Below are 27028 nucleotides of genomic sequence, written 5' to 3'. Positions count from 1 at the left end.
AGGCTTTGGGGTGGTGAAGTGCTCTTTGAGGGCAGCCTAGATGACTCAGGAGCCTGTGTTTCTGCACAGCCAGTTGTGTACCTCGGGTGACAACCTTGATGCATGCAACCGACTCGCAGAAACAGCTCCGGGACTAGTGATTGATGCGGTTTTGTTTTGTTCTTTTTTTCACTTTTCTTTTTTGGGCAGCCCCCCCTCCCCCTTCCTTCTAAATGGTTTTCTGAGCTTGCTTGAGTTTCAAAGCCTGTCTCCTGCTTATCTTGAACAGTTGGAATGGCTCTGGACTGAATGAACAGACAAGGAGCAAGACTGGGCTGGACCCTGGGAGGATCTCGAACTCCAGGAGGAGCAACCTGGCTGCCTAACCTGCGATGCTGGGAGCCAGGGAGATTTAACACCACTGCAGATGGCTGCCTGCAGCCTGGCACTAGGACTGTGGCTCCTGCTGCTTCTCCAGGACATCCAATCAGCCCCACAGGTAAGGCTTGGTGGCACCAGGATCCTGCAGCCCCTCAGGACGCAGGAGCCTGGAGAGGTTTGGGGGCAGTGTGGGCTGCAGGGCTATCCTGCCCATAGGCTGGGTGCCGGGTAGTGGGCGTCCACAGGAACAGGCTTTGTGTAGCACAGGGTGATAAAGGTATAAAGCAGCACTGTCAGGAGGTAAAGGTATAAAGCAGAGCTGCCAGGAGAGTTTGCCCTCTCTGGTGACTTTTCAGGTAGGAGCAGGGGATACAAGCTATGATCTGCATCTTTTTGTTGGCACTGCTAGTGTTACTGCACCTCCGGGCACATCTCAGCTAAGAGCTGTGGGAAGATTTGATGGGGTGGGGTACTGTTCTCATTTATTTGGGTGAGCAGGTTTTATTTTTGTCTGGATTGCCAGGTGTTCTGTGACAGGCACATTCCTTGCAGAGCTTGATTCAAAGGGCTTCTGCTCACTCTGCTGATGTGAGTCAGGGCTGGCAAATGGAAAGGTGTAAAGGTAAACAGAACAATAAAATACCTTCCTCTTTACAACCGCTCACCCCTCTGACACTGACTTCCTCACAAATGGACTATTATTTTTGCATTGAATTGACTTAAAATAGACGTAGCCCACTAGTCGCGCTCAGCTGATGCTGTAGATGCAAGCTATCTGTCTGCTCAGATTGTATCATCTCTTGTGGGTTTGCTTCTCACCCCCCCACCAGTGGATCACGTGGCCACGATCCCTTAGCACCTGGCATAAGTCCAGGTAATTTCCCTGGTTGACACTTATGCGTGTGTGTGCACACACACATGAAAAAAAGGTCAGTCGCAAAGGCTCTTTGCACAGGTGAAGTCAAGTAGGTGGTTTCTTGCACACTGTTGGATCCTGAAATTGGCTGATTTCCTTTGCAGTGGAAATGTGAGCATGTACTAGCCTACGACAGCTGTCTGTAAGTTGTAAATGAACGATACAGCACATCACTTGGCCTGTCAGGAGATTTTTTACAAGAAACTGACTCTGATTAGATCTTTGAAAAGAACCGAGTTCTGCAGCTTCTTCATAGACATTTGAAAAAGATCCTCCTGGCTCTTTTGGTAAGAGTAGGAGTTTGTCGTTGTGCCTTTAGTTGTAAATTCCCCTCCCACATTGCAAGTTTGCTCTATTTTGCCCTGGTTATCTGTCCTGCCACTGTCTCCTTCCTGAAACGTAGAAGGATCGCTGTTCTTCTGTAGGATTGGAATCTGTAGTCCTTACTCACCTGAGGGAACCTTACCCACCTACTTAGGAGGGCATCCGGTTAAGCTTGCCCAGTCTGCTGAAGGCAAACTGCTTTAGGAGAAAGGCAATAACAGAAAGATGGTATTTTTGCTATTTGACGTCACTTTTGGTGTTTTGTTCACAAAATGAAAGAGGCAGTGAGAAATTCTGTCTTTCTGATCCTGATCGTCAACATTCAGACTCACTGCAAAATTATCAGTTACCTGGAATAACTATGTAGATATTGCTGGGATAAGCAACTGGCTTTTCACTGTCTTTCTGTATTGCCTTTATCACAGCAACCTTTGTTTTTACTGCTACTGGAGTACAAGCGATACTGTTTAATGTGAGCAAGTCACAGCTTATCGGTCGTATTTTAAACCGTATTCCACCTCACTTGAGTCCACAGTTTGGGTTTTGTTTTAATATTCAGTTGACTCTCATTTGTTAATAATGTATTTACTATCAAGACTGAGTATTTGAAGTCTTAGATTATCAGCTTCTTTTGTACTGTCAGAATTTGGATAGAAGCTTGAAAGGGAGTCAACTGTTTTGCTACAGTATTAGTCAGTTCTAGAATAGCCAATACTGGTAGAAGATTTTTTTTTTTTTTTTTACTGTAATATGCTTTCTTTCTGACTTACAGCTCATTTGTAGCAAGCTAATTTCTTACTTTGCCTCACCATTGCTTTTTCTCTATGAGTTCAAAAGACCATACATAAATGAGTCAAACCTTGTCCTGACTGAATTGCAGAGTAGCCAACTGAGTTCAGCACCAACTTTACAATTGCTATTATTTAAACTGGAATAGCAAACATGATTGTAGATACAAGGATGGTGAGAAGAGCTACAAAAGGCTGATTTTCTAAAACAAATTCTCAAAAGCAGGCACTGAAAAACCCAAATGTTTTGTATCAAATATGTTTGTTTTATTTAATTGGGCCTGGATCTGCAATGCTTTCAAAAAGAAAAAAATGGTTGGCCTGATAGGTCAATGAAAGCACTAAGCCAGGGTATCCCTGGCCATCCTGTTACAGAGCAGTCTGAAAGGGATGCAAATTGTGGTCTTTTCTTTCATGAGATGCATTCCAGCTCCTGCTAAATCAAAAACCTTTATTTGAGGTGCATGCAGGAAGAGATTGGTGAAAATCAGTCTCTATCTCCCTCCAGTTGAACAGTACACCGAATCCAATTGAAGAACTTCTTGTATTAGAGCAATGCCATATGCAAATTAGGAGTCTGATACAGACTCATAGCTCATTTGGAAAAGTGTGGACAGATTAACTTTGTAGTGGCAGACTTTCTGCTACACTGGCGATTGTTTACTACACCAGGTTACCTTCTTGTTAGTTTAAATACTTATCTGTTCCTCTACAGCTGGCATAAAGCAGCAGTAACTCTGCATTGTGCTCTCATGTCCAATCCAGATCAAATCAATTCTGATATAGTATACAGATGCAGAAATAACGTTGGTGGGGTTTCCTGATAGAGCTGTGCCCGTCAGCAGAGACCTGTCACACAAAGGGGAGGACCTGCTCCTGGCTACACAGTGCCACCGACTTTCTTCCAGTGAATTTAGTGCAAGTGACCATGCAGGCACAAGGTGAGTTGTTTCAGTGCAGTAACCCCCTGAAAACCAACGTCACAAATTCAGAAAGCAGAGTTTTCAGTCAAATGAACTCCAAGAACTGATTCATCCTTTGGAAACACAATTGTTTTGTCTTAAAACAATCAAGGAGTTAGAGGGGAAGGAAAATGTGGGTACAGGCAAGAGAGGGGAAGTGGGATTGCAGCTTTAGATGGCAAAGAGCCACAGCATTGGCATAGCTGTGATAGACACATATTCCCACTTTGCTAATCCATTCTTAGTACTGACCCATCCATTCAGAGTTTTCTCAGAATCAGAGGGAAGGACAAAGACCTACTCTCCACCACAGCTGGATTCCTCACCCCTACCACCAATACTTCTGTGATCTTCCTTGAATTTTAAAGGGTTTTTAATAATATGTATTAACGAACAGAACTGTAAGTACTAATGGACCATAATATATGTCATTGGGATAAAATTGGTATTTCTTCATTGAGAATGGATTATCTTTTGGAGAGGAGACAGGGAAACGTATTACATCACCTTCTCTTCGGGAAACACTAGGAAATGATGCCTTAAAAAGTGAAATTCTGCTAGAATTTTGAATTTCCCTGGCAGAACATGAGTTTTGTTTCTGTCTGTCTTGAGATTCAGACAAATGTGGGTGAGGAGAGACAGCCAAAAGATGAAAGCGAAAAATACTTTGAATGTTAATTAAACAGGATTTTGAGGTTACTGCATTTCATTCTGTTCCTTGCAGAGATGAGGAGAGTTTATTCTGTGAAACCTATTGGAGATTTCCTTGATGAAGCAAAGCCACATGCTAATTGCTGCTGAGTATGGATTATATACCACACTCTTCAGTGTTTCTAGGCATTCTAGGAAGAAGAGGAGGGAATGGGGCAGAAGTGAAAGTTCTTACACACAAATCCTTCCCTACAAAATAAGTATTATGGGGCAAAAATGATGAAGGGAATCTGTTCTCACTGGCTAATAGACAATTTCTGTAAGCATACTGGAGCCAGGAGAAATGGCCAACATTGTAAGCGGAGAATTTCTTAGCGCTTTCTTTTTTGTGCACCTCTACACACAGGCACCATGGAATCAAGTAGGTGAACTCCCCACCCCACCCTGACACTCACAGCTGATGCTGTTTTGTAAAAAGGTGATAGTGTTGTGGTTTTGTAATGCGAGGCTGAAACTTTTTTTCTGTCTCCTTTGCTTATCCCTTCCTTTAATTTCAAGAGTTATATATGAGCAACTAGGACCTGCTAAGTCAAACCTTAACCTTCAGCTTCTGCCTAACAGAGTCTTAATTTAAATAGGCTGGTTTTGCTCTGGAAAATGGTTTTTATTAGTTACATTCACACAATCCTGAGTCAAAATAATTAAGTTCATATTAAGACAGGGTTAAATTTCCACTGTCATCCTAGAATGTACTAAAAAAGGATTCTTTGACTTAGGTTCGTACTAACAAACGGCATAATAGTCCAAGGCAGAAGACTTTCACTATTCTGTAGTTAAACCTTATGTGTCTTATTCAATATTTTATAGTGCTTGGTTTTGTCCAAGCACTCATAACCAGAAATATATTAGAAATGTCTTAATGCTGAGATTTTTGCTGGCAATGAGAGCAGTAAGAGCACCTATGCTTTTCCTTGCTGCTGTGTTCTTCTTGAGCCCTCATATGATAAAAGTACCAGGTTTTACACAATTTTTTCCCTTTTCTCTTCACTGCGCTTGTGATTGCCTCCCTTCTTTTAGGTGATCTTTGTTCTGATTAAGGCTTGAGAAGAGGAACATTTTCTTTAAAAGCTTCCACATCATCTCAGTCACAATACTGGAAGCCCAGTACATAGCAGGCTCCCACATTGCAGCCATTGGTAATGCAGCTCAAAACAGGTCTATGCAGCTCAAAATAGTGTGTGTCTGTGCTGGGGAGATCAATGTTGCTACTGTTGGTGGGAATTTTTCACAGAATTTCCCTCATCTAGACAGGATTATTCTGTGCTGTCACAGATGCCTTTGTAACCACAGTGTTAGAAGACAGCTAGCTTTTCCCCTGCCTGTTTTGATTACAAGCAGCATGTGATGTCCTCCTGGGCAAACTGCTTGCCCGAGTTTTTCAGTGGAAAGATGCTTTTATGTCTCACTGGAAAATATAGAACATAAACTGTAAGTTCTGCTGCAGCAGACTGGCTTATCCTGGTAGCAGTTGTCCTCCCCTTAGCAATTGAACCGTGAGTGTTGGCAGGATAAGAAATGTTTACAGCACCATTGGCAACAGTTTGGACAAGATATGGTAAAAGCAAGCAAATCTAAAGTTAAGGACCCGGTGGGACTGAAGGGACACTATGTCCTGTGTCCCCTTAAAAAGCCTGTCTGGGGTTCCCTGGTGCTACCACCACAAAAAGTCCCTTCACTGTAGATAGACACTGGACCTAGTACAGCACGGACTTTAAAGTAACACACCTAAGGCTGAGCAATGACAGAGCCAGGAACAGAACCACCAACCTTGAACATGAAGCTATAGGGCCTTTTCCTGCCCTCAGCCTTGTGGTGGCCTCACTGTCACGTTGCTGTGGGTTTATGCTGAGTTGAGCCTGGAGGTCCAAGCTCAGTACTGGACTCGGTACTCAGACAACAGGAGTTCACCCAAGTCTTTTTGATATTTAGCAGGTGAGGATTAGAACCCGGGTTTGTGTTAAAGCTGCAGTTTTTAGTAGGGTTACCACTATATAGAAATGATAAGTTGCTACTGAAAATACACATATTGTTTCAACAGCCTTAATTTCCGAGAAGCTATGCACATATGTTACTTCCATAATTCTGTGGAAATCTAATGCTTTTTTTTTTTTTTTGGCTGAGCCACTGAAATATTTTTTTTTTTTGCCTTTTTAACACTATTGGTTAGCCAGCATTAAAATATTTCATAACTCTGGTACTCAGTCATGATTCTATCCAAGAACAGCAAGACAAATATGCACTAAGTATTTTCCAGTCCCTCCAAATTTGGATGGATTTGATGGTTAATGTCTAGATTTCTGCTCTTAAAAATGTTAATGTCTAGATTTCTGCTCTTAAAAAGGAGTAGCCAACAGCTGAGGAACAAAAAAACCCAAACACTTCAATCCTGTCACGTGGAGTCATCTTCGACATAGAGATCTGAGGTGATCAGAATCAAAAAAATGCATAAGGTATCTTTCCAGAAGCACTGAGTCGTGAAAGGAGTGGGACTGGAAAATTTGTAATCTAGGATTCCCCGTGTTTCTTGGTGAGTTGCTTCCAGCAATCTCTTCCTAATTAGAAATACTGAGCTCATCATAACAAAAGGTCAAATGAGCCAATGTTTTTTTGCAAACTTGCACCCCAATTTCCCTGATTGTAGATGAGATGTTGGAGGTAGTATTTTACCAGAAGAGCAGTTGCAGGTGGTGAAACTGAGGTAATTCACATGTTCAGTCATTGAGTGGGTAAATTACCTCAGTTCAGGCCTATTGCTACCCACTAATAACACACATTTTTGTTCCCTTTTCGCTTCATATCTTTGGCTGGTTGTCTTTTGTTTTAGTTAATTTACGACTTAATACTCATTACACATAGAAAAGTGAAAATTACATTATACTTGTGTGGCTGACTTCCCTTAAAGCTTTTCCCAAAAGCAGCCTAATCAAACCTCTGCAGAAAATGAGTTGGCACGATCATTTATGGAAGACTTAAAACATTTTGAGACCTTGGCCCTTCACCTCTGCCATTTCTTCAAGGTGTGTTCTTTGCTTTTGGGCACCGATTTGTTTCACTCCCCAAAAAACTCTTGGAAGTTTTGGTGGGTTCTTAGTGCAAGATTTTTTTTATTCCAGACGCATGAAAATTTGAAATTTAGCTTACAAAACACCATGCATAAGTTAAGAAGCAGAGCCCATATCATTTTTAGTGGCACTTGCCTTTCCACACTGCCAGTTTTGCTCATAGAAGTATGGGGGCTTGGTTTATGCTCAGGTCCTTGTCTTAAAGTTTGCTGTCTACAAAGGGCCAACCTTTCTGCTTAGTTTAAGAGCAGAACTTCACATCATTGCATTGCTGTTACAGGTCACATGAGGAATCAAACAGCTTTAGGATTTAGAGAGGAAAAAAATGACAAGAATTGGGAGACGATAACTGATGCTGTAAGTTTTGTACTCAGGAAACACCTCTGCTGAGCAGATGGCAACTCTTAAAGACATTTTGCAGGTAGCTATGGATTAGAAGTGGTGGGGTCTTCAGAAGATGGTTTCTTAGCCATAGAAATCATGTCATGTTTTGTTAAAATGACTTCTTTTTACAGCAGAGCACCTTGAGCTTGGTTCAGTAAACAGTAAAGGTGGCTACAAAGCTGTGCTCATAACTGGGTACTTGAAAGCAGCATTTGTGGTGAAGCTGTGGATGTCATGTATTATTTAGCTGGCTGTAGTATATAGCCGCCCTCTTGTGGAAAGAAAAATACAACATTGAGTACTCTGGTATGTGTATTTTCATAATTTGAGTAGTATGGTTGCATAGTTCATGCAGTAATTTATCACAGCACTAGCATTAGGTCAAATTCATAATCAGACTTTGCACTGCTGTAACTAAAAGCAGAATCTAATCCTGAACTCCTGATTTCAATATTTTAGACAAGATAACTTTTTAAAAAGCAGCCCTTCCCACACACTTTTACTCAGACACTTATCCTTTATTTAAACCCCAAAAGAGACAATTAAATAAGCTGTAAAATCGTGCTGCATAAGTAATTAAAGAATTTTGTTCTCACCCTGATGTAAATCTCAACATCATTTGCAGCCAGAGTTGGTTGCCCAGGAGAACCAGGAAAAGAAGATCAGGTTTTTGTGGTGACTCCCAATAGCTCTTACAGAGAAAGCTATAGCCAGGATACTGTTGTTTCTTAAATTTTCTTTATAAAACTAGTTATTCCACTTTCTATCATTGAAGTGACTCCAGAATGGTGGATTGAGAACTGACTGATAAGGTAGAGCTCAGAGGGTTGTGGTTAAAGGTGCAGAGTCTGGATGGAGGTCAGTAACGAGTGGTGTCCCTCAGGGGTCAGTACTGGGTCCAGTCCTGTTCAATATATTTATCAATGACATGGATGAAGGGATGGAGAGTACCATCAGCAAGTTTGCTGATGACACAAAACTGGGAGGAGCGGCTGACACGCCAGAAGGCTGTGCTGCCTTACAGTGTGACCTGGCCAGGCTGGAGAGTTGGGCAGAGAGAAAGCTTATGAAATTCCACAAGGGCAAGTGTAGGGTACTGCACCTGGGGAGGGATAACCCCCTGCACCAGTACAGGTTGGGGGCTGACCTCCTTGAGAGCAGCTCCATGGAAAGGGACCTGGGAGTCCTGGGGGACAACAGGATGGCCATGAGCCAGCAATGTGCCTTGCTGGCCAAGAAGGCCAATGGCATCCTGGGGGTCCATCAAGCAGAGTGTGGCCAGCAGGGCGAGGGAGGTCATCCTTCCCCTCTGCTCTGCCCTGGTGAGGCCACATCTGGAGTACTGTGTCCAATTCTGGGCTCCCCAGTTCAAGAAAGACGGGGATCTGCTGGAGAGGGTCCAGCAAAGGGCTACAAAGATGATTAGGGGATTAGAACATCTTTCCTATGAGGAAAGGCTGAGGGACTTGGGTCTTTTTAGTCTAGAGAAAAGAAGATTGAGGAGGCATCTTATTAATGCTTATACATACTGAAAGGGAGAGTGCCGGGGGGATGGGACCAGTCTTTTTCCAGTGATGCCCAGTGACAGGACAAGAGGGAACGGGCACAAACTTGAACATAGGACATTCCATCTTAACATGAGGAGGAACTTCTTTACTTTGAGGGTGGCAGGGCACTGGCACAGGCTGCCCAGAGAGGTTGTGGAGTCTCCCACTCTAGAGACATTCAAAACCCGCCTGGACATGTCCTGTGCAACTGCTGTAGGTGACCCTGCTCTGGCGGGGGACTTGGACTAGATGATCTCCAGAGGTCCCTTCCAACCCTGACCATTCTGTGAATGACCCTTTGTCTAGTGACTGCTCTCGTTTGTCATTTCCTGTTATTCAGGGTCATGGCAGAGTGGCTGGCTAACCAGGGTGTTCTCCACGCAGATGCAAGGAGATTCCACTTCCTTTTCCTACGGTCTAGGGCTTCCTCTTTAGAAAAGAAGAATACAGGGTGCATGTTTGTAAACTTGATTTGAGTCAGGCTGAGCAAGCAGACATCTGCTATTTCCTCTATACAGTAAGCTAGAAGAAATGCTTTGTAGGGAGTCTGTGTGGCCCAGTGGTTAATGCAGAAATGTGTCAGGCAGAGTTTCTCAGTTCTATTACTGGAGCTCGATGAAATTCAATGGTTTCAATATGTTTCTATTTCTTGTCCTTTTGTTAATTTCCTCCTTGACTGAAAGTTCCTGTTTTCTGATGTAACCTGGGGCAAGTTAAATAACTTGTGTTTTATGGTCCTGGCATGAAAAGAACAGCGTATTAAACAGGAGAATACGGCTGTGAAATTAGTTAGGTAGTAAGATTCTGCACTGCATACCAAGGCAGTAGGAGACAGTAGGTGTTACTTCAAAGGCCAATGGGAAATTCATCTGCAGAAAGTGAGATGTAGGTCTTCTAAAATATTTAACTGCTCTACCAATATCATGTGGGAAAATCTCTGGGGAATCTGCTGATTGAGTCTTTACAAAAACCTGCCATTTTTGCCTTCTAGCAAATACTGAAAATGAAATTCAGATAACAGCATTTTTAGGGGATTATTAAGGGAGATGCAAAATTTAAAAAATCAGATTTTCTCATCAGAAAACTTGTAGCACTGTAATTTCCCAGAGCATGTAGTGGCCCTGCCGTACAAAAGTGAAGTCTTATTATATTCCTGATAAAATTCATAGCTGATTCTCATTTTCTAAGCTAACATTAGAACTATTGTGTGTGGGTTTTTTAACTGAGCAAGTATCAGTTATGTTGTCAAACCAAAGGTTGTTCCTGAAAACCTTCACTCACAATAGAGGTGGGATTAGTTATTTGAATAAGGACTTCATTGTGTGAGTATCTGCAGCATTCTTTTCAAGGCAAAAACCTCTGGTTCTCAGTGTAGGATTTGTCCCTAAATGATAATGAAAACAGTTTATTGTTTTATAATAAACACATCTTTAGGTCGCTAAATTCAAGCATTATGATTGTATAAATAACTGAACAGAAAGACCTGTTTGCTGCAAACAAGAATTATCTTTGTGGATTACAGCCAGTCTAGCTAGATTTAGATGATGCTGACTATGACACCACCTCTTACTCCAGTGCACACAGAGCTGGAAATCTGTCACAGATGTTAGGGATTCTTTTTTTTTATTTTCTAAAAAATCTTTATCTCAAATTAAACTGGGATCATTTCAGGCCAGCAATTTTTAGCCTTTTTTTTTTTTTTTCTTTTTAATTATTTATTATAATTATTTATTTATATATATATATATATATAATATATATAATATATTATATATATTATATTATATATAATATATTATATATATATAATATATATTATTTATTATAATATTATTATATTTAATTTAACTGCTGCCAGGGTTTTAAAGGAGATGCAGACTATTAGACAAACTTATCTTAGTGATCCTGCAGCTAGGTTTCAAAGGGTATTTGGAACATTGGCTGAAAAACATATTTTGTGGGGCAACGCCACTTCCCTTTTGATTGTATGAAACAAGGAGTTCCTTTCTGAGCACTGAAATGCTTGATACACAGGTTGGGCTACGTGCAAACCTTGTGAAGTTCAACAAGGCCAAGTGCAAGGTCCACAACATGGATCAGGGCAATCCCAAGCACAAATCCAGGCTGGGTGGAGAATGGATGGAGAGCAGCCCTAAGGAGAAGGACTTGGGGGTGTTGGTTGATGAGAAGCTCAACATGAGTCAGCGACGTGCACTGGCAGCCAAGAAAGCCACCGGAGTCCTGGGCTGCATCCCCAGCAGCACGGCCAGTAGGGCAAGGGAGGGGATTCTGCCCCTCTGCTCTGGGGAGACCCCCCTGCAGTGCTGCCTCCAGCTCTGGGGCCACCAACAGCAGAAGGACGTGGGCCTGCTGGAGCGGGGCCAGAGGAGGCCATGAAGATGCTCTGAGGGCTGGAGCTCCTGTGCTGGGAGGACAGGCTGAGAGAGTTGGGGAGACCTCTGAGCCCCTTCCAGTCCCTAAAGGGGCTGCAGGAGAGCTGGGGAGGACACTTGATCAGGGAGGGAAGCGACAGGACAAGGGGGAGCAGTTTTACACTGAAAGAGGGGAGATTGAGATTAGATATCAGGAAGAAGTTCTTGACTGTGAGGGTGGTGAGCCCCTGGTACAGGTTGCCCAGAGAAGCTGTGGCTGCCCCATCCCTGGAGGTGTTCAAGGCCAAGTTGAACAGGGCTTGGAGCAACCTGGGCTGGTGGGAGGTGTCCCTGCCCAGGGCAGGGGGTTGGAACAAGATGGTCTTTAAGGCCCCTTCCAACCAAAACCATTCTATGATTCTATTATTCCATTCCTATGTTTAAATGACTCTTAGAGAAAAGAGCCTGCTGAGTGAAAGTACATATTGAATTATTGCTAAATACACTGAATATCGTAATCTTTGCTTAAGCGTATGTGCAACAGTAGTTGCTTTGGGGATAGTTGAACTTTCAAAAAGCTGCAGGGTTTTTTTTTACCTTGTGCAGCTACCCTCACTTGAGACAGATACCAGGATCTGCTCTAATATGGAACTAGTTGTTTTCTAATTGTGTCTTTTGTCTCTTTCAATTTCTAGACATCATTAACCCCATCTCGTTCTTGTGATACGCTTGAGAATTGGTTCTATGATGAATCTTCACGAAGCTGCTGTTACCGGTGTCCCTCAGGTCAGTATCTTTATAATTTAGTCCAATTAACATGGAGCCTTTGTTGTAGAGACAGTAGGAACCATGTGTATCTGCAGAACTGCATTTTATCCCTGAAGAAAAGTGCAATTTCATGAATCACTGTCTAGTGTAGATCCAGATGTGAACTTGTTCTCCACTGCCCTGCTCCTATTCAGTCTGCATGCAAACAACCTGTAAATTGCAAACTAGATAATTACTAGAATTTTTAATGTATTTCTTATCACTTGAATTGACACTCTGAAGTAGTTAGAAGTAGGCAGGTCTAAGAATTCATTTCAGCTTACCTCAGGGTGTGAAATACCACAGTGAAATTAGGTTAAGTAACTTTCTGATCAGAGACAAAAAATAAAATGAGGCTGTGGAAAATCTGTCATTATCCTTATAGTCAAAACAGTTTAGAAAACGTCTCATATGAGAAAGGGAACAGCCCCTTGTCAGGGGACACTGTGAGCTTTGCCGGAAGCTAGTTGTGACTCAGAGGCACATGAGGTCAGAAGCAGGAAACACCTTGGTTGAGACAAGAGTTCTGGAAATGTCTGAAACTCCCCCTATTGGCCAAAAACCCCCTCAGTGGGTGGGGCATTTTATGGTACTTCACCATCATCAATGTCTTCTCAAATAAGTGTTTTCTTCTTTTTTTTTTTTTTTAAAGGAAATTTTTGACATTTATTTGTGCTCTGCTAATAAAGAGGGGTTTAACGCATGGTTGCTAGCATTTGCATGCAGTTACATCAGGGTTCCCACTGGGACATCTTGTACTGCTGGCCACACCGCTAGAGTCGTTCAGAAGTTGTATAAGTAAACAAGACCAAGGGATGGAAAATCGGGTCTTGTAAAAGAAGAAAAGGGGCAGGGATCTGACTCTGAGCCAGTCCCAAGAATAGCTCTTTTCTCCTTCAAAACCATATTTTGCAAAAGCTCCCATAATGACAGGTGTCGTAGTGAGGTCTTGTGAAAAGCAGAGATCTGATTTACATCTGGCTGTAATGAGCCACCAGTCTCAATCGTTTCACCTCAGCTTATTCTTGAAACTCATTTTGTTATCACATCCTCACGTCAGTCTTGGACATCTCTTCACATCCTCCAGGGCCTCCTTCACAACAGAAACTCATAAGAATCCTTTTTCATTTTAGTCTCCCACTACTTCTTCAAGCAATAACCTATTCATATCTGCTACTAACTCAACTGCTCACTGCAAAGAAAGAGAAGCTTTTCTAAAATTCCATGTAATCGAAGTGGAACATCTCGAACTCTTGATGCAGCTCGGCCTTTACTTTCCTTGGTGGTCCAGCCCACATATGTACAGCTTTCAGTCTGAGCACGCTGGCCCACATGCAAGCCATCCTCTGTTTCAAAGTTAATTTCAAGTTCAATTTCAAGATAAAGTTCAAACCAAACCTCAAAAGATCATTCTAATAAATTTCTATAGTTGCCACATATCTTCTCATGTACTTAAGTCTTGTGCAGGTAAAATGAGAATTCATACCTGGGATACCAGAAGAGTATTTATACCTGGGATACCAGAAGAGAGGGAACAAAATAGTTCCCTCCTGTCAAGGGGAGAAACAGACCTTCATGGGAAATAATGGTATATGCTAGAACAGCTCATGTTATGCAGAAGTTGGTATTCCACTTCTGTTTATTCTCTTTATTTTTTTTTTTTTGGTTGGTGTTTTGTTTTAGACTCTAAACCAGATACCCAGCTCCATAAGATAGTGCTGCAGGCAACAGTCAAGATAATTTCCCACCCACAGTTAACAGCAAATCTTCAGGAGTGAATGAATGCACATACTCACAAAAGAAAAACACTTAAAACACTTACTTCATCTACTTACTTTCAGTACGTTTTTCTGTACAGGTGATTGCAGTTGGTATTCCTACTGCTCAGGCTCTGTTTGTTGAGCTATGAACACAATCAGTGGAGAGCAGCACCAGAAGACACTGTTAGGCAAGCTTCAAAGCTCCTGCACCTGGAGCAGACATCCCCCAAGGGAGGGACCCATGTGTACAGGAAACCTCAAATAACTGAAGTTAGAGCTTTTGGGTCATTGGATGAGGAACAGGAAAATGACACACACTTGCAGGTACACATGTGTGCAGCTTGAGTGCTGAGATTCAGCAATCAGCCCCCACATTGAAAAGAATGGTTTGAGACAAATAGATTTGAGGCGGTGGGAGTGATGTGGGTCAGGCTTGTCTGGTGGTATTTAGTGGGCCAAATATAGCACAGCTGGTTTTACCTGCACTCCTACATCAGACTTGCCAAAATGAGGTGAGTTACTTCCCTGCCAGGTTCCCGCTCCCTGTGGTTGACTCTGATTGGGTGATGCAGGCTGAATGCTGAAACTGGGATTCTTTTCTCTCCTTTTGTTTTCCACCTGTGAAATACTTAACTCTGCCTATCTTTGTGTTGCTGCTTTAGCTTTTCCTTTTGCTTCTGCAACTGCCACTGTTCCTTACCCCCTGGTAGTTACTTCCACCTCCTGGCAAAGCCACAAGGTCACAGCTGACCACTGCGCCTCTCCTTTCTTTGGCACTATGGCCAGTGGTAGAATTCCTCATCTGTTGTTTCAGGAGCAGAAACATTAGGAATTCTTCTGTCCCAGCCTTTCCCATACTCCTAGCTGGTTATTGTACCTAGCTTGACAGACGGTTCCTTTTAAAACCTAGTCACTAGAAGATGATTACCGGACATAAACATAGAGTCATAGAATAGGTTAAGTTTGGCAAAGACCTCCAGAGGTCATCTAATTCAGCCAGCTGCTCAACTTCACGCATGCTGCATATACGCAGGTCCAGGGTAGCATGCTTGCAAACTGTGAGCAATGAGTACAGGGGAGTTGGAAGTGTTGAGCAGAAAAAGTGTATAGCATATACATCCAGCATCAGAAAAACATACATTTGTAATTTGATTTGTTTAAAGGAAAGCAATTGGAAAATTAAATCATCTCACAACTGTCAAGGCAACTGTACAACTAGCAGGACTGCTCAGAAAGCAACCTACTGCAATTCTGCTGGGGTATGTATGGCACAGCTCAAGAAGTACCATCCTGTAACCTCCCAGTCTGAACAAGGGAGATGGGGCATGAATCCATGCACCTAGGAGATTCTGGCAGCTTTTGAAAGGCAAAGTGATGCCTTAGGTAGCAAAATACCAGGGCTCGGTTGCTATAGTCAAGAAGAAAACATGAAAAACAATTGCCTGGGAACTTAATACTGGCAGGACAGTATTGCCCTCACTGCAGACTTGGCAGTCTTTTCTAACTGTCAGCAAGTGACTTGCCACGTGCCCATTCTGCAGCAGTCCATACTGACTGCGATAATACTGCACACAGTGTTGCTGTAACAGGACAGCTGTGATCCTTTCACACTTGAATGGGGAAGGCAAAAATGTACTAGAGAAACCAAATGACAGGTATAAAGAGAAGACTGGGATAATGTGCCTAACAGGTAAATGAGCATACAAGAACACTTCAGGATGTTTGTTTCCTGTGATTCTGAACAGGTATCCTGCATATTTTGTTTTTCTTTCTCCAGGCTATGTTAAAAAGAAAGCATGTCCTAGGGACCCAGATGAAGACTGCATGAGATGTGGACCTGAACAATACGTGAATGTAGCATCTCAAAAGCCACGATGTGACGCTTGTGTATCATGTGCAAAAGGTTTGCTTTCCCTCACACGTGCCTCACAGTTATATTCTCTCTATATATTTTATTTACACTTTATTTCTATATATATTGATATTTTATTAATTTAGAATTTCTAGCAGCACAATTATCCATCCTCGGTTACTGATTTAGAGAGCCGAATGCTACCTTGCGCATGATCAGAATTGCTTCCTGTGTGACCTGGGACTGCCTAAAAATTCTCTCATCCAATGCTATCCAAGTCTGATCTCTGCTTTCTGTCTTATATTACAAGCCGTTGTCTACAAGTTTCCCCAAATATTCATGACTTAAGTTGCCTTCACGAAGAGTGCCAGCAGCCTGTTCTGCTTCCTGAGCCTTTGAACTGATGTTGCTCAGCTTTGGCCCCTGCTTTGTGTTTTCCTCGCAGGGTGATCCTTTGTTCCTGCATCTGTTTCTTCCCCACAGAGTCTGACCTTGTGGAGAAAGAGCCCTGCTCCTTCAATTCTAGCCGCGTGTGTGAGTGCCGCCCAGGGCTATTCTGTCAAACTGCTGTTGTGAACACCTGCATACGATGCCAGCAGCACACTGTTTGCAAGCCTGGTTTTGGAGTCAAAGTCAGAGGTAGGAACTCCCGCCTGCCTGGCTTACCTTTTCTGATCTTGGCCATAGGCCTGGACCTGGTGTGTTTTGGTCGGTCTGTCCTCAGTCATTATTTTTATTCAGGCACCTCGACAACTGATGTTACTTGTGAAAAGTGCCCTGCTGGGACCTTCTCTGATCAAAACTCCAGCACTGACATCTGCAAGCCCCACACGAAGTAAGTCCATACTTCTTTCAAGTGACTAACTAGTTAATTAAATTTAATAAAGGACAAAAAGGGACACCTGTCACTTCTGGTGCAAAGTATACAAATTCATCTTGGAGGCAATGGGATAGTTTTGGGCCTATATGCAGAGTTTAGAAGGCCTCTCTATACTTCTTGCACAGCTCTGTACTGGAGGAAGGAAGGAATCCCTCTTGCCTCATTTTTAGTTTATTGAGTACAGTGGAATTATATGTGCCTGTGAGTATCGGGTTTGCATCCAGGTCAAGAATTAATGCCACCAGGGGTGAGAAGAAGGTTAAGGACTTTTTCACTTAAAGCAATAAATGCAGGTGGTACAAAAAAGACTAAAGGGATGGTTGTCACATGGAAAATACTCTTATCTTGTACCATGGCAGTTTCCTCTGTCACTGATATGCTGTTCTCTTTCTTTCCCTAGCTGTGCCAAGTTAAACAAAGTAGCACTAATTAAAGGAAATGCCACACACGATCAGGTTTGCCTGGACCAATTGCCTACCTACCTCACCCCGAACACTTTGTCCATGAGATTCAGTGATGAAACAAATCACTCTGACCTAAGGAGTATTGAGGAGAACCTGGTGACCATTGCTAGTATCCTTCTAAGTGCCAGAACAACTGAAAACCCCAGTTCAACTACTGAGCAGAAAGCTCTGACTGGGACTTCTCCTGCGTTGGCCAAGGGGGAGACGACAATAAGAGGTAACAAAGATAAAGCATTTACTCTGTCTAGCCTGTTTTATTTGGATAGAACTTTGGTAAATGAAATTTTTCTGTGGGATCTTCCTGCAAATCCCTGCAATTTGTGAAATGTTGTCCATGGTTCTATGTCCAAACACATAGATCTGTTAATAGTTCCCCCTCTGCCTTTTCGTAGCCTTTCCTGTACTCCCTTTCCCTTTCTGTGCTATAGGTCTAGTTCTTTGGGGAGTGGTTCTCTCTGTGATAGTGCTTCTTGTGGGCATGCTGTTATTTTGGAAAAGGAAGGTTTGCAAGAAGCGGATCCTCATCCTCAAAGGAAAGCGTGAGTTTTTAAAGCCGTGATACATAGCGTGCCGTTTGATCTCCCAAGTATATGCCAACTGGGAACTCAAATATCTCCAAATATTGTGGAGGTCATTGGGGAAGAGAATGTTCACTGCTGCCTGGTGGAGGTGGTCCAGATAAGGGTTCTAGGCAAACTGTTCGTGCAGCATGGCGGAGAACATGAGAGAAAGATTGAAGCAGCTGTGAATTTATGGAGGAAGTGGCCTCTTCTCTCATCAGAGACACTAATATTAAATGATATCTGAAGTGTTTTGGGAGGATTTGTTGGTTCCTGGGATAGGGTTGGACTTTAAGCATGAGAGAGAGTAATTTTTACTGATGGTGGATCTCTTCAGCTTCGCCTAGAGTTACATGTGGGGTGTGCCTGTGGAACCACATTCCCTCTTTTATAGAAAGCAGGTTGTGCACGTTGTAGGTTGGTTGTAGACCTGTGGGTGTGGTAAAGCTGTTAGAGCCTGTATGCTCCATGATGAGTGTTACTGAATGAATGGTTTCTTTTATCAGCACATCTGCATTCCGTCATTTCACACAAACCCGGGCTCAAATCTCAAGGTAAGTGACTGATGGACCAGGAATTGTAATCCATATGTCTAAAGAATAAGTGGATAGTTTTAATATGGAACTTTATTTTATGGAATTTTAGTTTAAAACGTGGAACTTTTAAATGTCAAATGTTTGTCTTTGCTGACATGCAAAAGGCCAGTCTTGTTGGCTGCCCTGCGCAGGCAGGTGACGCTCTGGATGTCACAAGCCACTAGGTGGCACTTTTTTCCCACTGCAGCCGAATGGCTGGGCCATGTGTCAGTGTGTCATGGAGGCTTTACTGGAACAATGCCTGATTAATTTCTGGGCACTCAAATGTGGGAGACATATTCCGAAAAAAGTGGGTGTTAGCCATAGCAGCCTGTACAGATCCTCCAGAGTACACATGTTTTGCCCAATCAACTAATCCCTTCAGAACTTCCATTGATTGATCTATTCTCTTCTGTTGGGTTAGATTCTCCTAATCACTGCACATCAGAGCTTTTTCTACTCATTTATTCAGAAATACAATTTTAAACCTCTTGTGTGCACCTTAATTTTCTCAAAATGGAATTTTTGCTTCCTCACTTGCCTTACACAATAGAAACTGTTACTGTGCAGCATTATCGAGCTGAATCACTGAAAATAAAGATGTCTGCCAGTGAGGGTGAAGTTGTATAGTAGGCCTAAGTCCGTCTAGCTTCATGGTACAGCAGAAGGATGCTGTACACTCCTTTCTTCCCACCTCTCTTCTTTCCCCAGTGTTCCCTTCCTCCATCCTTGCATAAAATCCCATCCCCTTAATATTCATCTGACCACACAATGAACTGGTCCAACTTGTTAATTCAGTAGAGAGTTACTAACTTTTTTTTTTTACTTTTTTTTTTTTTAAGAAGTCTGTCTTCCTCTTATCTAAAAATTTTAATCATTTCATCATTTCATTAGATGAATATCAGTTGTGCTGTGGGGAGAGTGATAGGGATGGCCACAAAGGGCTGTGGGGAGAGCAGGACCTCACAGTCTTGGCAGCAATATGTTGCTGGTTTACCATGTCATGTAAATGTGCCCTCAGTGGTAGAGAAAGCATAATGCAGGTGGTTTAGGCAATAGAGTAGTTTAGGACATGGGTAGGTGATATTTCAGAGCAAATATTAATGTTCTTGTGATTGCTGTGAATTTTCTTCTCATAATTTTTCCTCTTTCCATTGCAGGTTCTGATCTACTGAACAAATGTGCAGTAAGTGTGAACAATATTCCAAAACAGATCACTTCCCATTCCAATGTAAATAATGATATTTTTAAATGCCCTATTGAGGAGTGCCAGCCTTTTTGTTTTGGCCTTTCCTCTAAAATGCATGATCCTCTAGGTGCAGTGATAAGGTGTGCTAGGACTTGCTACTTTTGTGTCCTGGGCTATGTTTAATGTGGTGTTAATGTGATGCAGCCAGTCTTGCTTGTGGAAGGAGTATTTGGTTTGGTCTTATGCCATTCGTGTTGCTTTCTATGGGACAAGGTCCAAAATCACAGGATAAGCATGCCTTTTCTACCTTCTGGGGGAACTTTGTCTGTCAGTCCCATTTTATCTTATTGCTTCAGTCACACAAGTGGGATTTGTACTCTTCTTCTGCCTCCCTCCATGTCACCTCCCCTCTTTGTAGAATTTGGCATGACTATAATATGGGTACACAGTGGGTATTGTTTGTCTGGAAGACCTTCCATCAGGACCAGCTTCTGGTTTAACATTATAGTTTGCAGATGAACAAGAGAAATATCAGTCAGTCTCGTAAAACAGTTCCTCAGATGCTGAAATCATCACAGCTCTGATTCTCCCACTTACAGTGATATTACAGAAACTTTCATCCTCTGTGTCTTTTCAGTTTATTAGGCTTATCTTTAAATGGCCGTATTTGCTAAAACACTCTTTAGACTGTTCCGTTTTTTTTTTTTTTTTGAAAATCAGTTTGCTTTAAAATGTTGTACATCTGCACGTGTATAAGATACTACTTATTCTAATAAATCTGGTTGCGATTAGCTATCATAATTTCAGTGTGTCATTGCTAATTCCTGAGTTGTAGGGAGCTTCCTCTCTTGCTTTCATAGAGAGTCAGACATAAGGAAGAGTTTTAAACTGCAAATTCAAAAATCTTACTATGTTGGGTTTGTTTTTTTTCTTTTCCAACCTTGTAGAAACAGAAACAGAGCTAGGAACCATCAGAAATTTGTGATGCAGGACCTTTAGCCTCTCCCTGATTCTGGCTCCTCTTTTAAAGGACTGTTTGTAATTAATTCTTCATATAATAGCTACTCTGAGCTTGTTTCTCCTGCCTCTGAGGTTCTGCTGAGGCAACTCTGGCTTGTTTTGTTCTTCCATAGGAGCATGGTAGGTCTTTGCAAAATCTAAGAGGAAGTTAAACCATGTATTTTCAGTTTTAACTGTTTGACTCTCTCACCATATGACTACACATCTGTACAGGTTTGTCCTCTGATACTTATCTCACAACTAAATATGAAAAATATCTTCTTAAAGTCCTTTCTGAGCAAATCCCTTAAAACTGTTATCTACAGCATCTTTCTTTCTTACTGATGTTACACTCTTTGCTGAAAATCGCTACTGAGCTTGAGCCCCCAGAACACAGCTGCTACTGTGTTACAGGATAGCGGCCTGTGCAGCAGAGCATACAGTCTAAGACTTGTGGCAAAGAGTCAAAATGACAAATAGGTGGATTTACAAAGGTTCATCAGCATCTAAATTGCAGACAAGGCAGTGTAATTTACTAAATCATCCAAGCAGGTCCGGGAAAATGGATTTCAGTGGAAGTGAGGTACATTCTTGGAAATGTCATCGAAAACCTGTGAATTTAGCTTAGAAACACTGTTTTTAAATATGGTCTTAAGTGATGCAGAAACCTAGTTCAAAGAAACTTAAGTTCCCGTGTCAGTTAGGCACTTTGGAATTTTTTAATCCCTGTGACAGTGGTGCTGTGAAGTACATTATGTTATTCTGACTGCCACAGAAGGATTGTGTAGACCTATTGCAATCTTCACAGTGTTGTTTTTACATTCACCCCACTTCTACTCTTTTCTTTGTATTGGCAGAAGATCATACTGACTACTGACAGTGGGCCAGAAGAGAAGGAATTAATTGACAGGACTGTCCCTTTGGAAACCAACAATAACTTGGTCTCCAGTACAGAAAAATCATATAGTCCTGATCTGAGTCTGACTGATGTGACACAGAGCAATGGAAATGCCCCAGATTGCCCTATCGATTCTCGAGTGAGAGACCACACAAACAATCGAATTGGTGAGTCTTGCTTTTCTTTTTTTTCCTCTTACTTTTTCAATTTTTCAACTATGAGCACATAATGTCATTCTGAGATTATTAGTAAGCTGCAAATTGTCCAAAGCTTCTAACAAACATGGGAGCTGAATCTCCAGAACCTTTGACACACAAATTTTGGTATATCTATTCATTTGAATATAATGCTTTCTTTTTTTTCACATTTGCCTTAGTCACTTATAAACTTGACAGAAGAATGCTTTGCTCTTCTTCTTCTTTTTTGTTCCAGAAGATGTAAATTTGCAGAAGAAATTTGAAATCCAAAATATATCAGCTGGAAAATGATGCTCTAATACTTAGCATTAAGCATACTTAATGAGAGTTGTACTTCACATGTCTCAAGCTATCATTTTCTTCTCTTCGTTTCACAGTAATAGCTTGAAATTTGTCTCCCATAAGTTCCCATAAAGTCTTTGACCATGGCATAGTGTAGGAGATAAAGTCAGGCAAGGAAGCTCACTCGCACAGGGAAAAATGTTAGCTGAGACACACTCTACATGAGACATTCTAGAAATGTTTCCAAACCCAATTTTGAGGGCATTTGAAGGGGGCTTTTGGTATTACTAGAGCTGACCTTTCCTTACTTAATGCCCTTTCTGTTTTTTTTTCTGTGAGTGATGGGACTTGGAATGAATGTGGTGATTTGACTTACCATACCCAAATATCTCTAAGCAACTGTGAACAATAACCCACAGTGTCTGATCTGCAGCATCCTTCTGAATAAGATGTAGTGGTCCAAGCCATAGCAAAGGTCTTATTTACCTTTTGTAAAAGAGTAGGGTCAGCAAGTTGGATGCAAGATTCAAGTCTATCCCGGAAAATGTTGTAGTTGATTCTCTGCTGAAAATAAGCTGATTTCTTTGCTGTTCCAAAGACCCCAGATAATTACCCAGAATTTCTGTACAGTGCTGATCCTTGCTCAAAGGCTGCTTTTAATGCAGGTATTGTTGCTTCTTGAAACAGCAGGAGCATGAGCCTTGGATTCTCCATATCTATCTTCCCCAGATCCCAGTTAATTGCTTCTTCTAACAGACTCGTGTCTTGCAGACTCTTACCGCATTTTCTAATCTGTCTTTCTCCTGTAGTCATAGCTATAGTGCAGTGGCTTCATCACATGGAGCTAGATCTACTTCATCTAAAATGCCCAGAGTCCCCTTGACGGTGATCCAAAACCAGACAGTGTAGTATAAAATGTGCAGACCTTCTCTATCACTTAGTATGTTCAGTGCTTTGATTTCAAAATTAAAAGCACCTTATAAATAATGAAATAGACAACTTATAATGTGTGAATTCCAAAAGCTTTCGTGGGTTAGTGAATTCTGTGTTTTTACAGGGATGAGCTTGATCTGCATGCCTCTGATTTAAAAAGGAACAGGGTGGGAAAAAGAAGAAAAAATGAGCACCAAATAAAAAATTTTGCATGAAAAGGAACCATCTCTAGGGTCAGCAATGACTGTTAACTACGCTCAGCACTATTTTTTTCCTTCCTCAGAAAAAATATACATCATGAACGCCGACACAGTTATTGTGGGGTACGTTCCAGAAGTGCCTAGTGGCAAGAACTGTGCTGTTAGAGGATGTGAAAGCAGTGTTGATGCCCAGGAAAACACAGAAGAGGAACTGACAGTGCACTATCCAGAGCAGGAAACGGAGTCTTTTGCAGGGAATGATGTGATGGTTCCTGTGGAAGAGGAGGGGAAGGAATTTCATCACCCCACCACTGCCACTGAAAAGTGGTAAACCCACTGAGAAGACGTGTGAAGCGATGGAAACGTCCAGTGTTACACTAAGCCTGAATCTATGACAAGGGAGGTAAACACATAGTGCCTTAAATTATCTGGAAACTCGTGTAAAACACTGAAACAGATTCAGACAAGGAGTACTAGAACCTATTATATCTAACAAATGAGAGGATCATCCAAACCGTTGGCCTACATAGCTGATGTAAAATATTTCTCTTTCCTTCTGTCTCCCAGTATCGTGCTGAAAAGAAATTTGAATCAAAGCTACAAAATTCAGAGGACATCTGGATGCCCACTCAAGTTTCACGACTTGCTTTCTCTTCATGAAGGAATGGATTGAAAACTATTATCCGATTACTTCTATTGGCTATGAAACTTCTGGCCAGAATTCTGAGTTGAGCTCGAGACTCAGCCACGTTTCATATGTTGTTTCTATTCCAGTATTACCAGTACTTCCAATGTTGTCATATATTTTGCGACATCTGGTAGTTTTCTTAAGGCCTTAACTCTTGACTGAAAGTAACGACAATTTTAGTTTACCCTAACACAAACAGAACTCTTCAGTTTGTGGACTTCATGTTTCTTGAGGAAATAGGATCAAAAGATGCCAAACAGGCTCAGAAAAGAGAAAGCAAATAAAACTAATTGAAGTCCACTGTTCTTTAGGCCATTCTTTCTAAGTTTTGAAGTCTGATTCATGTTTTTTGATTACTTCAAATCATCATCTTCTTCTGATGGAAGGCAGACAGGCTGAACATTTGGATGTTGGATGAAGTATGGGTTTAGCCCAGTGTGGAGTCTCTAAAAAGGGGGAAAAAAAGAAGATAAACCAGTTTTCTACAAAAAGGAAGGACTGAAAAACAGGCACAGCAGTTATTTCCTCTAACATTGTTAATATCTTCTTGGTTTAGAATTGCTCGTAATCATCAGGGTGACACCGATTTGCATATCTGTTCTTTAAAAAAATATATTTTGAGGTCAACTGGCTTGTGTTATGCTATTTCTCAATATTTCATGCTGCTTGTTTGATAACTGTAAATGTAATAGTGCTGACTATGTTTTTTGCACCGGACAATGGAAAATGAGCAAGATGACAAAGTGTGCCTTAATAGTCAAAAAAATGAACCACAAAAACAATGACTTGCTTTGTAGTTTTACCCTGGACAGAGTACTGTAAAAACAGCTGTGCAACTTCAGCGTCTTTTGTCTTAGAACTCACAAAAGGAACATAGGGGCATAAAAACTACCTTCTTGGGCCAGACTAGTAGTACGAGCCCAATGTTTTATCTCTGCCAGTTGCAGTAAGAGGTGTTATTTCGGGACAGCACATAAGCCTTGCTAATATCTGCTGTTTGCATTCCTTATAGTTCTGCAGCATTAGCTGTGATTGGATTAAGGATGTTAAAGAGTTTGACCCAGCCTTTAGTATTCATTCATATTGCCATTAATTTTTCTTCTTTTTTGAATTTCCTGGTACAATCTGCCTCCTTATGCACCTGTGGCAACAGACTACAGATACTTACCATTTGTTGTTGGCATGGTTTGGGCCAAACCAGCCACTGGGCGGACAGTGTAAAGAAGTACTTTTACCACTTTTAAACTGACCTCATGTAAGGTATTTCTCATGTAAGTTAGATGCTCCACTGCCTTGGTCATTTTAGTTGACCTCTTCCGCATCTTCTGTAACTTCGTTACATTCTTCTGGACATCTGGAGGCAGAACCATGCACCACACTGAAGAAGAGGGGTGGGCCAAGGTTTTAAATAGTGGCAAAATGATACTTTCTGTTTTGTTCTCAGTACCTCTCTAGATGATGCCCATTATTTTGTTTGCTTTTTTTGGCTTCCCTGCACACTAAGCAGATGATTTCAGAGAACCATTGAGGATGTCTCCAAGATTGCTTTTCTGAGTGATAGCTGCTAGATGTGAATTCAGCACCATGGAATCATAGAATCATGGAATGGTTTAGGTTGGAAAGGACCTTGAAGATCATCAAGTTCCAACCCCCTTGCCATAGACAGGGACACCTCCCACTAGACCAGGTTGCCCAAGGCCACATCCAGCCTGGTCTTGAACACCTTCAGGGATGGGGCCTCAACAACCTCTCTGGGCAATCTGTCCAATGCCTTACAACCCTCAAAGTAAAAAATTTCTGCCTAATGTTTAATCTAAACCTGGCCTTTTCCAGTTTAAAGCCATTCCCTCTCGTCCTATCACTACATGCCCCAGTAAAAAGTCCTTCCTCAGCTCTCCTGTAGGCCCCCTTTAGGTACTGGAAGGCTGCAATAAGATCTCCCCGGAGCCTTCTCTTCTCCAGGCTGAACAGCCCCAACTCTTTCAGCCTCTCCTCATAGGAGAGGTGTTCCAGCCCTCGGATCATCCTCGTGGCTCTCCTCTGGACACGTTCCAGCGGGTCCATGTCCATCTTATGTTGGGGACTCCAGAGCTGGATGCAGTACTCCAGGGGGGGTCTCACGAGAGTGGAGAATCACCTCCTTTGACCTGCTGACCATGTACACCTGGTTTAGATTATTTTTCCCTAAATGTATTGCCTTGTGTTTGTCTATGTAGAAGCTCATTTGCTACCTTTTTATGAGCCCCTTCTGGCTTTATTTGCCTTCTGTGTGTCAGGTAACTACCTGGAAAAGTCTAGCATTGCCTTCACTGTGTGGGCGCTCTTTTCTCCAGATTATTGATGAAGTTATTGAATACAACTGGCCCCACCAATCCCCACTGCTAACTCTTCACTATCCTGACAAATTACCATTATGTTGTGCTCTTTCCTTCCTGCCATTTGAACAGCCATAACTTTTGTATCCTGTAACCTTTTAGCAAGTCTATAAAATGACCTTTCTTCCAATCCTGTGACAACTTTGTTTTTCAACCACCTTAGGTGCTGAATCTCATCAAAGGCTCTTTGAAAATCTCCATGTAGTAGGTCCGCTGGATCTTGTATATCCATTAAGCTTCACAATATAAGGGAAGGTATGTTATTAAGATTTTGGGATTGAAGAAATAAATCCAGAAACTTTTCTGAAACCACAGCCCCGGAGGTGAAGTTGGGAGTGTCTCTGCATTATGGGATCTAGGCACTGACTGATCAGAGGATAATCTACCTGTAGTACATTTGAAAACTGGTTGTAGTTTCAAGTGTTGTTAGTTCCAGTATTTACTTCCTGATGAATTCCACTCTTCTCTGCGAGTCCAGAACATAAAATAATTTCTAAAAACAACTGCTGCCACTGTATGTTTTAGTTTGTCTACTGAGCCTTGCAACAGAGGTGATCAGTGAATCCTTTCTGTGTACTTCTACATTTGTACTTGTTTTGTTTCGTTCAGAAGATAAGCTGCTCCTAATGCTCAGATAGAAATTTCTTTTGGCTGTCAGTATTGCCGTGGCAGTTACATGAGATGAAGAAGGAAACAGAATTAACATTTTTTTGTTTTAGTGCTTGTTGTGCAACAGAAGGTCAAGTCACCAAGTACTGACATAAACCAGCAATGCAAGGAAGAAGAAAAAACTGTGTAGGACAAATACTGGTCATCCTTTCCTCGCTCCCAGTCAGGATAGTTCGTTGTTTTCCAGTGCATACGCTTCATTCTAGAAAAATACAGGAACTTTTATTTCATTTTAGAGAACGCCAATTTGTGTACCCACAAACTGTGAATACCT

The 27028-nt window shown here is 41.8% G+C and overlaps 1 protein-coding gene across 1 annotated transcript; it reads left to right on the top strand.

Annotated features, from left to right (window-relative positions):
• Positions 1-283: 283 nt before the first annotated feature.
• Positions 284-23353, top strand: LOC309680015 (tumor necrosis factor receptor superfamily member 8-like; the record flags this gene model as incomplete). Its single annotated transcript, XM_082493500.1, has 11 exons — positions 284-478; positions 12122-12212; positions 15771-15896; positions 16329-16484; positions 16587-16680; positions 17126-17406; positions 17618-17728; positions 18256-18303; positions 19485-19510; positions 21370-21577; positions 23106-23353. Exons 1-11 carry the CDS (start codon positions 407-409, stop codon positions 23351-23353), a joined length of 1461 nt encoding a protein of 486 aa, XP_082349626.1. The 5' UTR covers positions 284-406.
• Positions 23354-27028: the final 3675 nt, after the last annotated feature.

Source organism: Vanellus vanellus (assembly GCF_965231255.1).
Source record: "Vanellus vanellus genome assembly, chromosome: 20".
Lineage (NCBI taxonomy): Eukaryota > Metazoa > Chordata > Aves > Charadriiformes > Charadriidae > Vanellus > Vanellus vanellus.
This window is presented reverse-complemented; position numbering and strand designations above follow the sequence as displayed.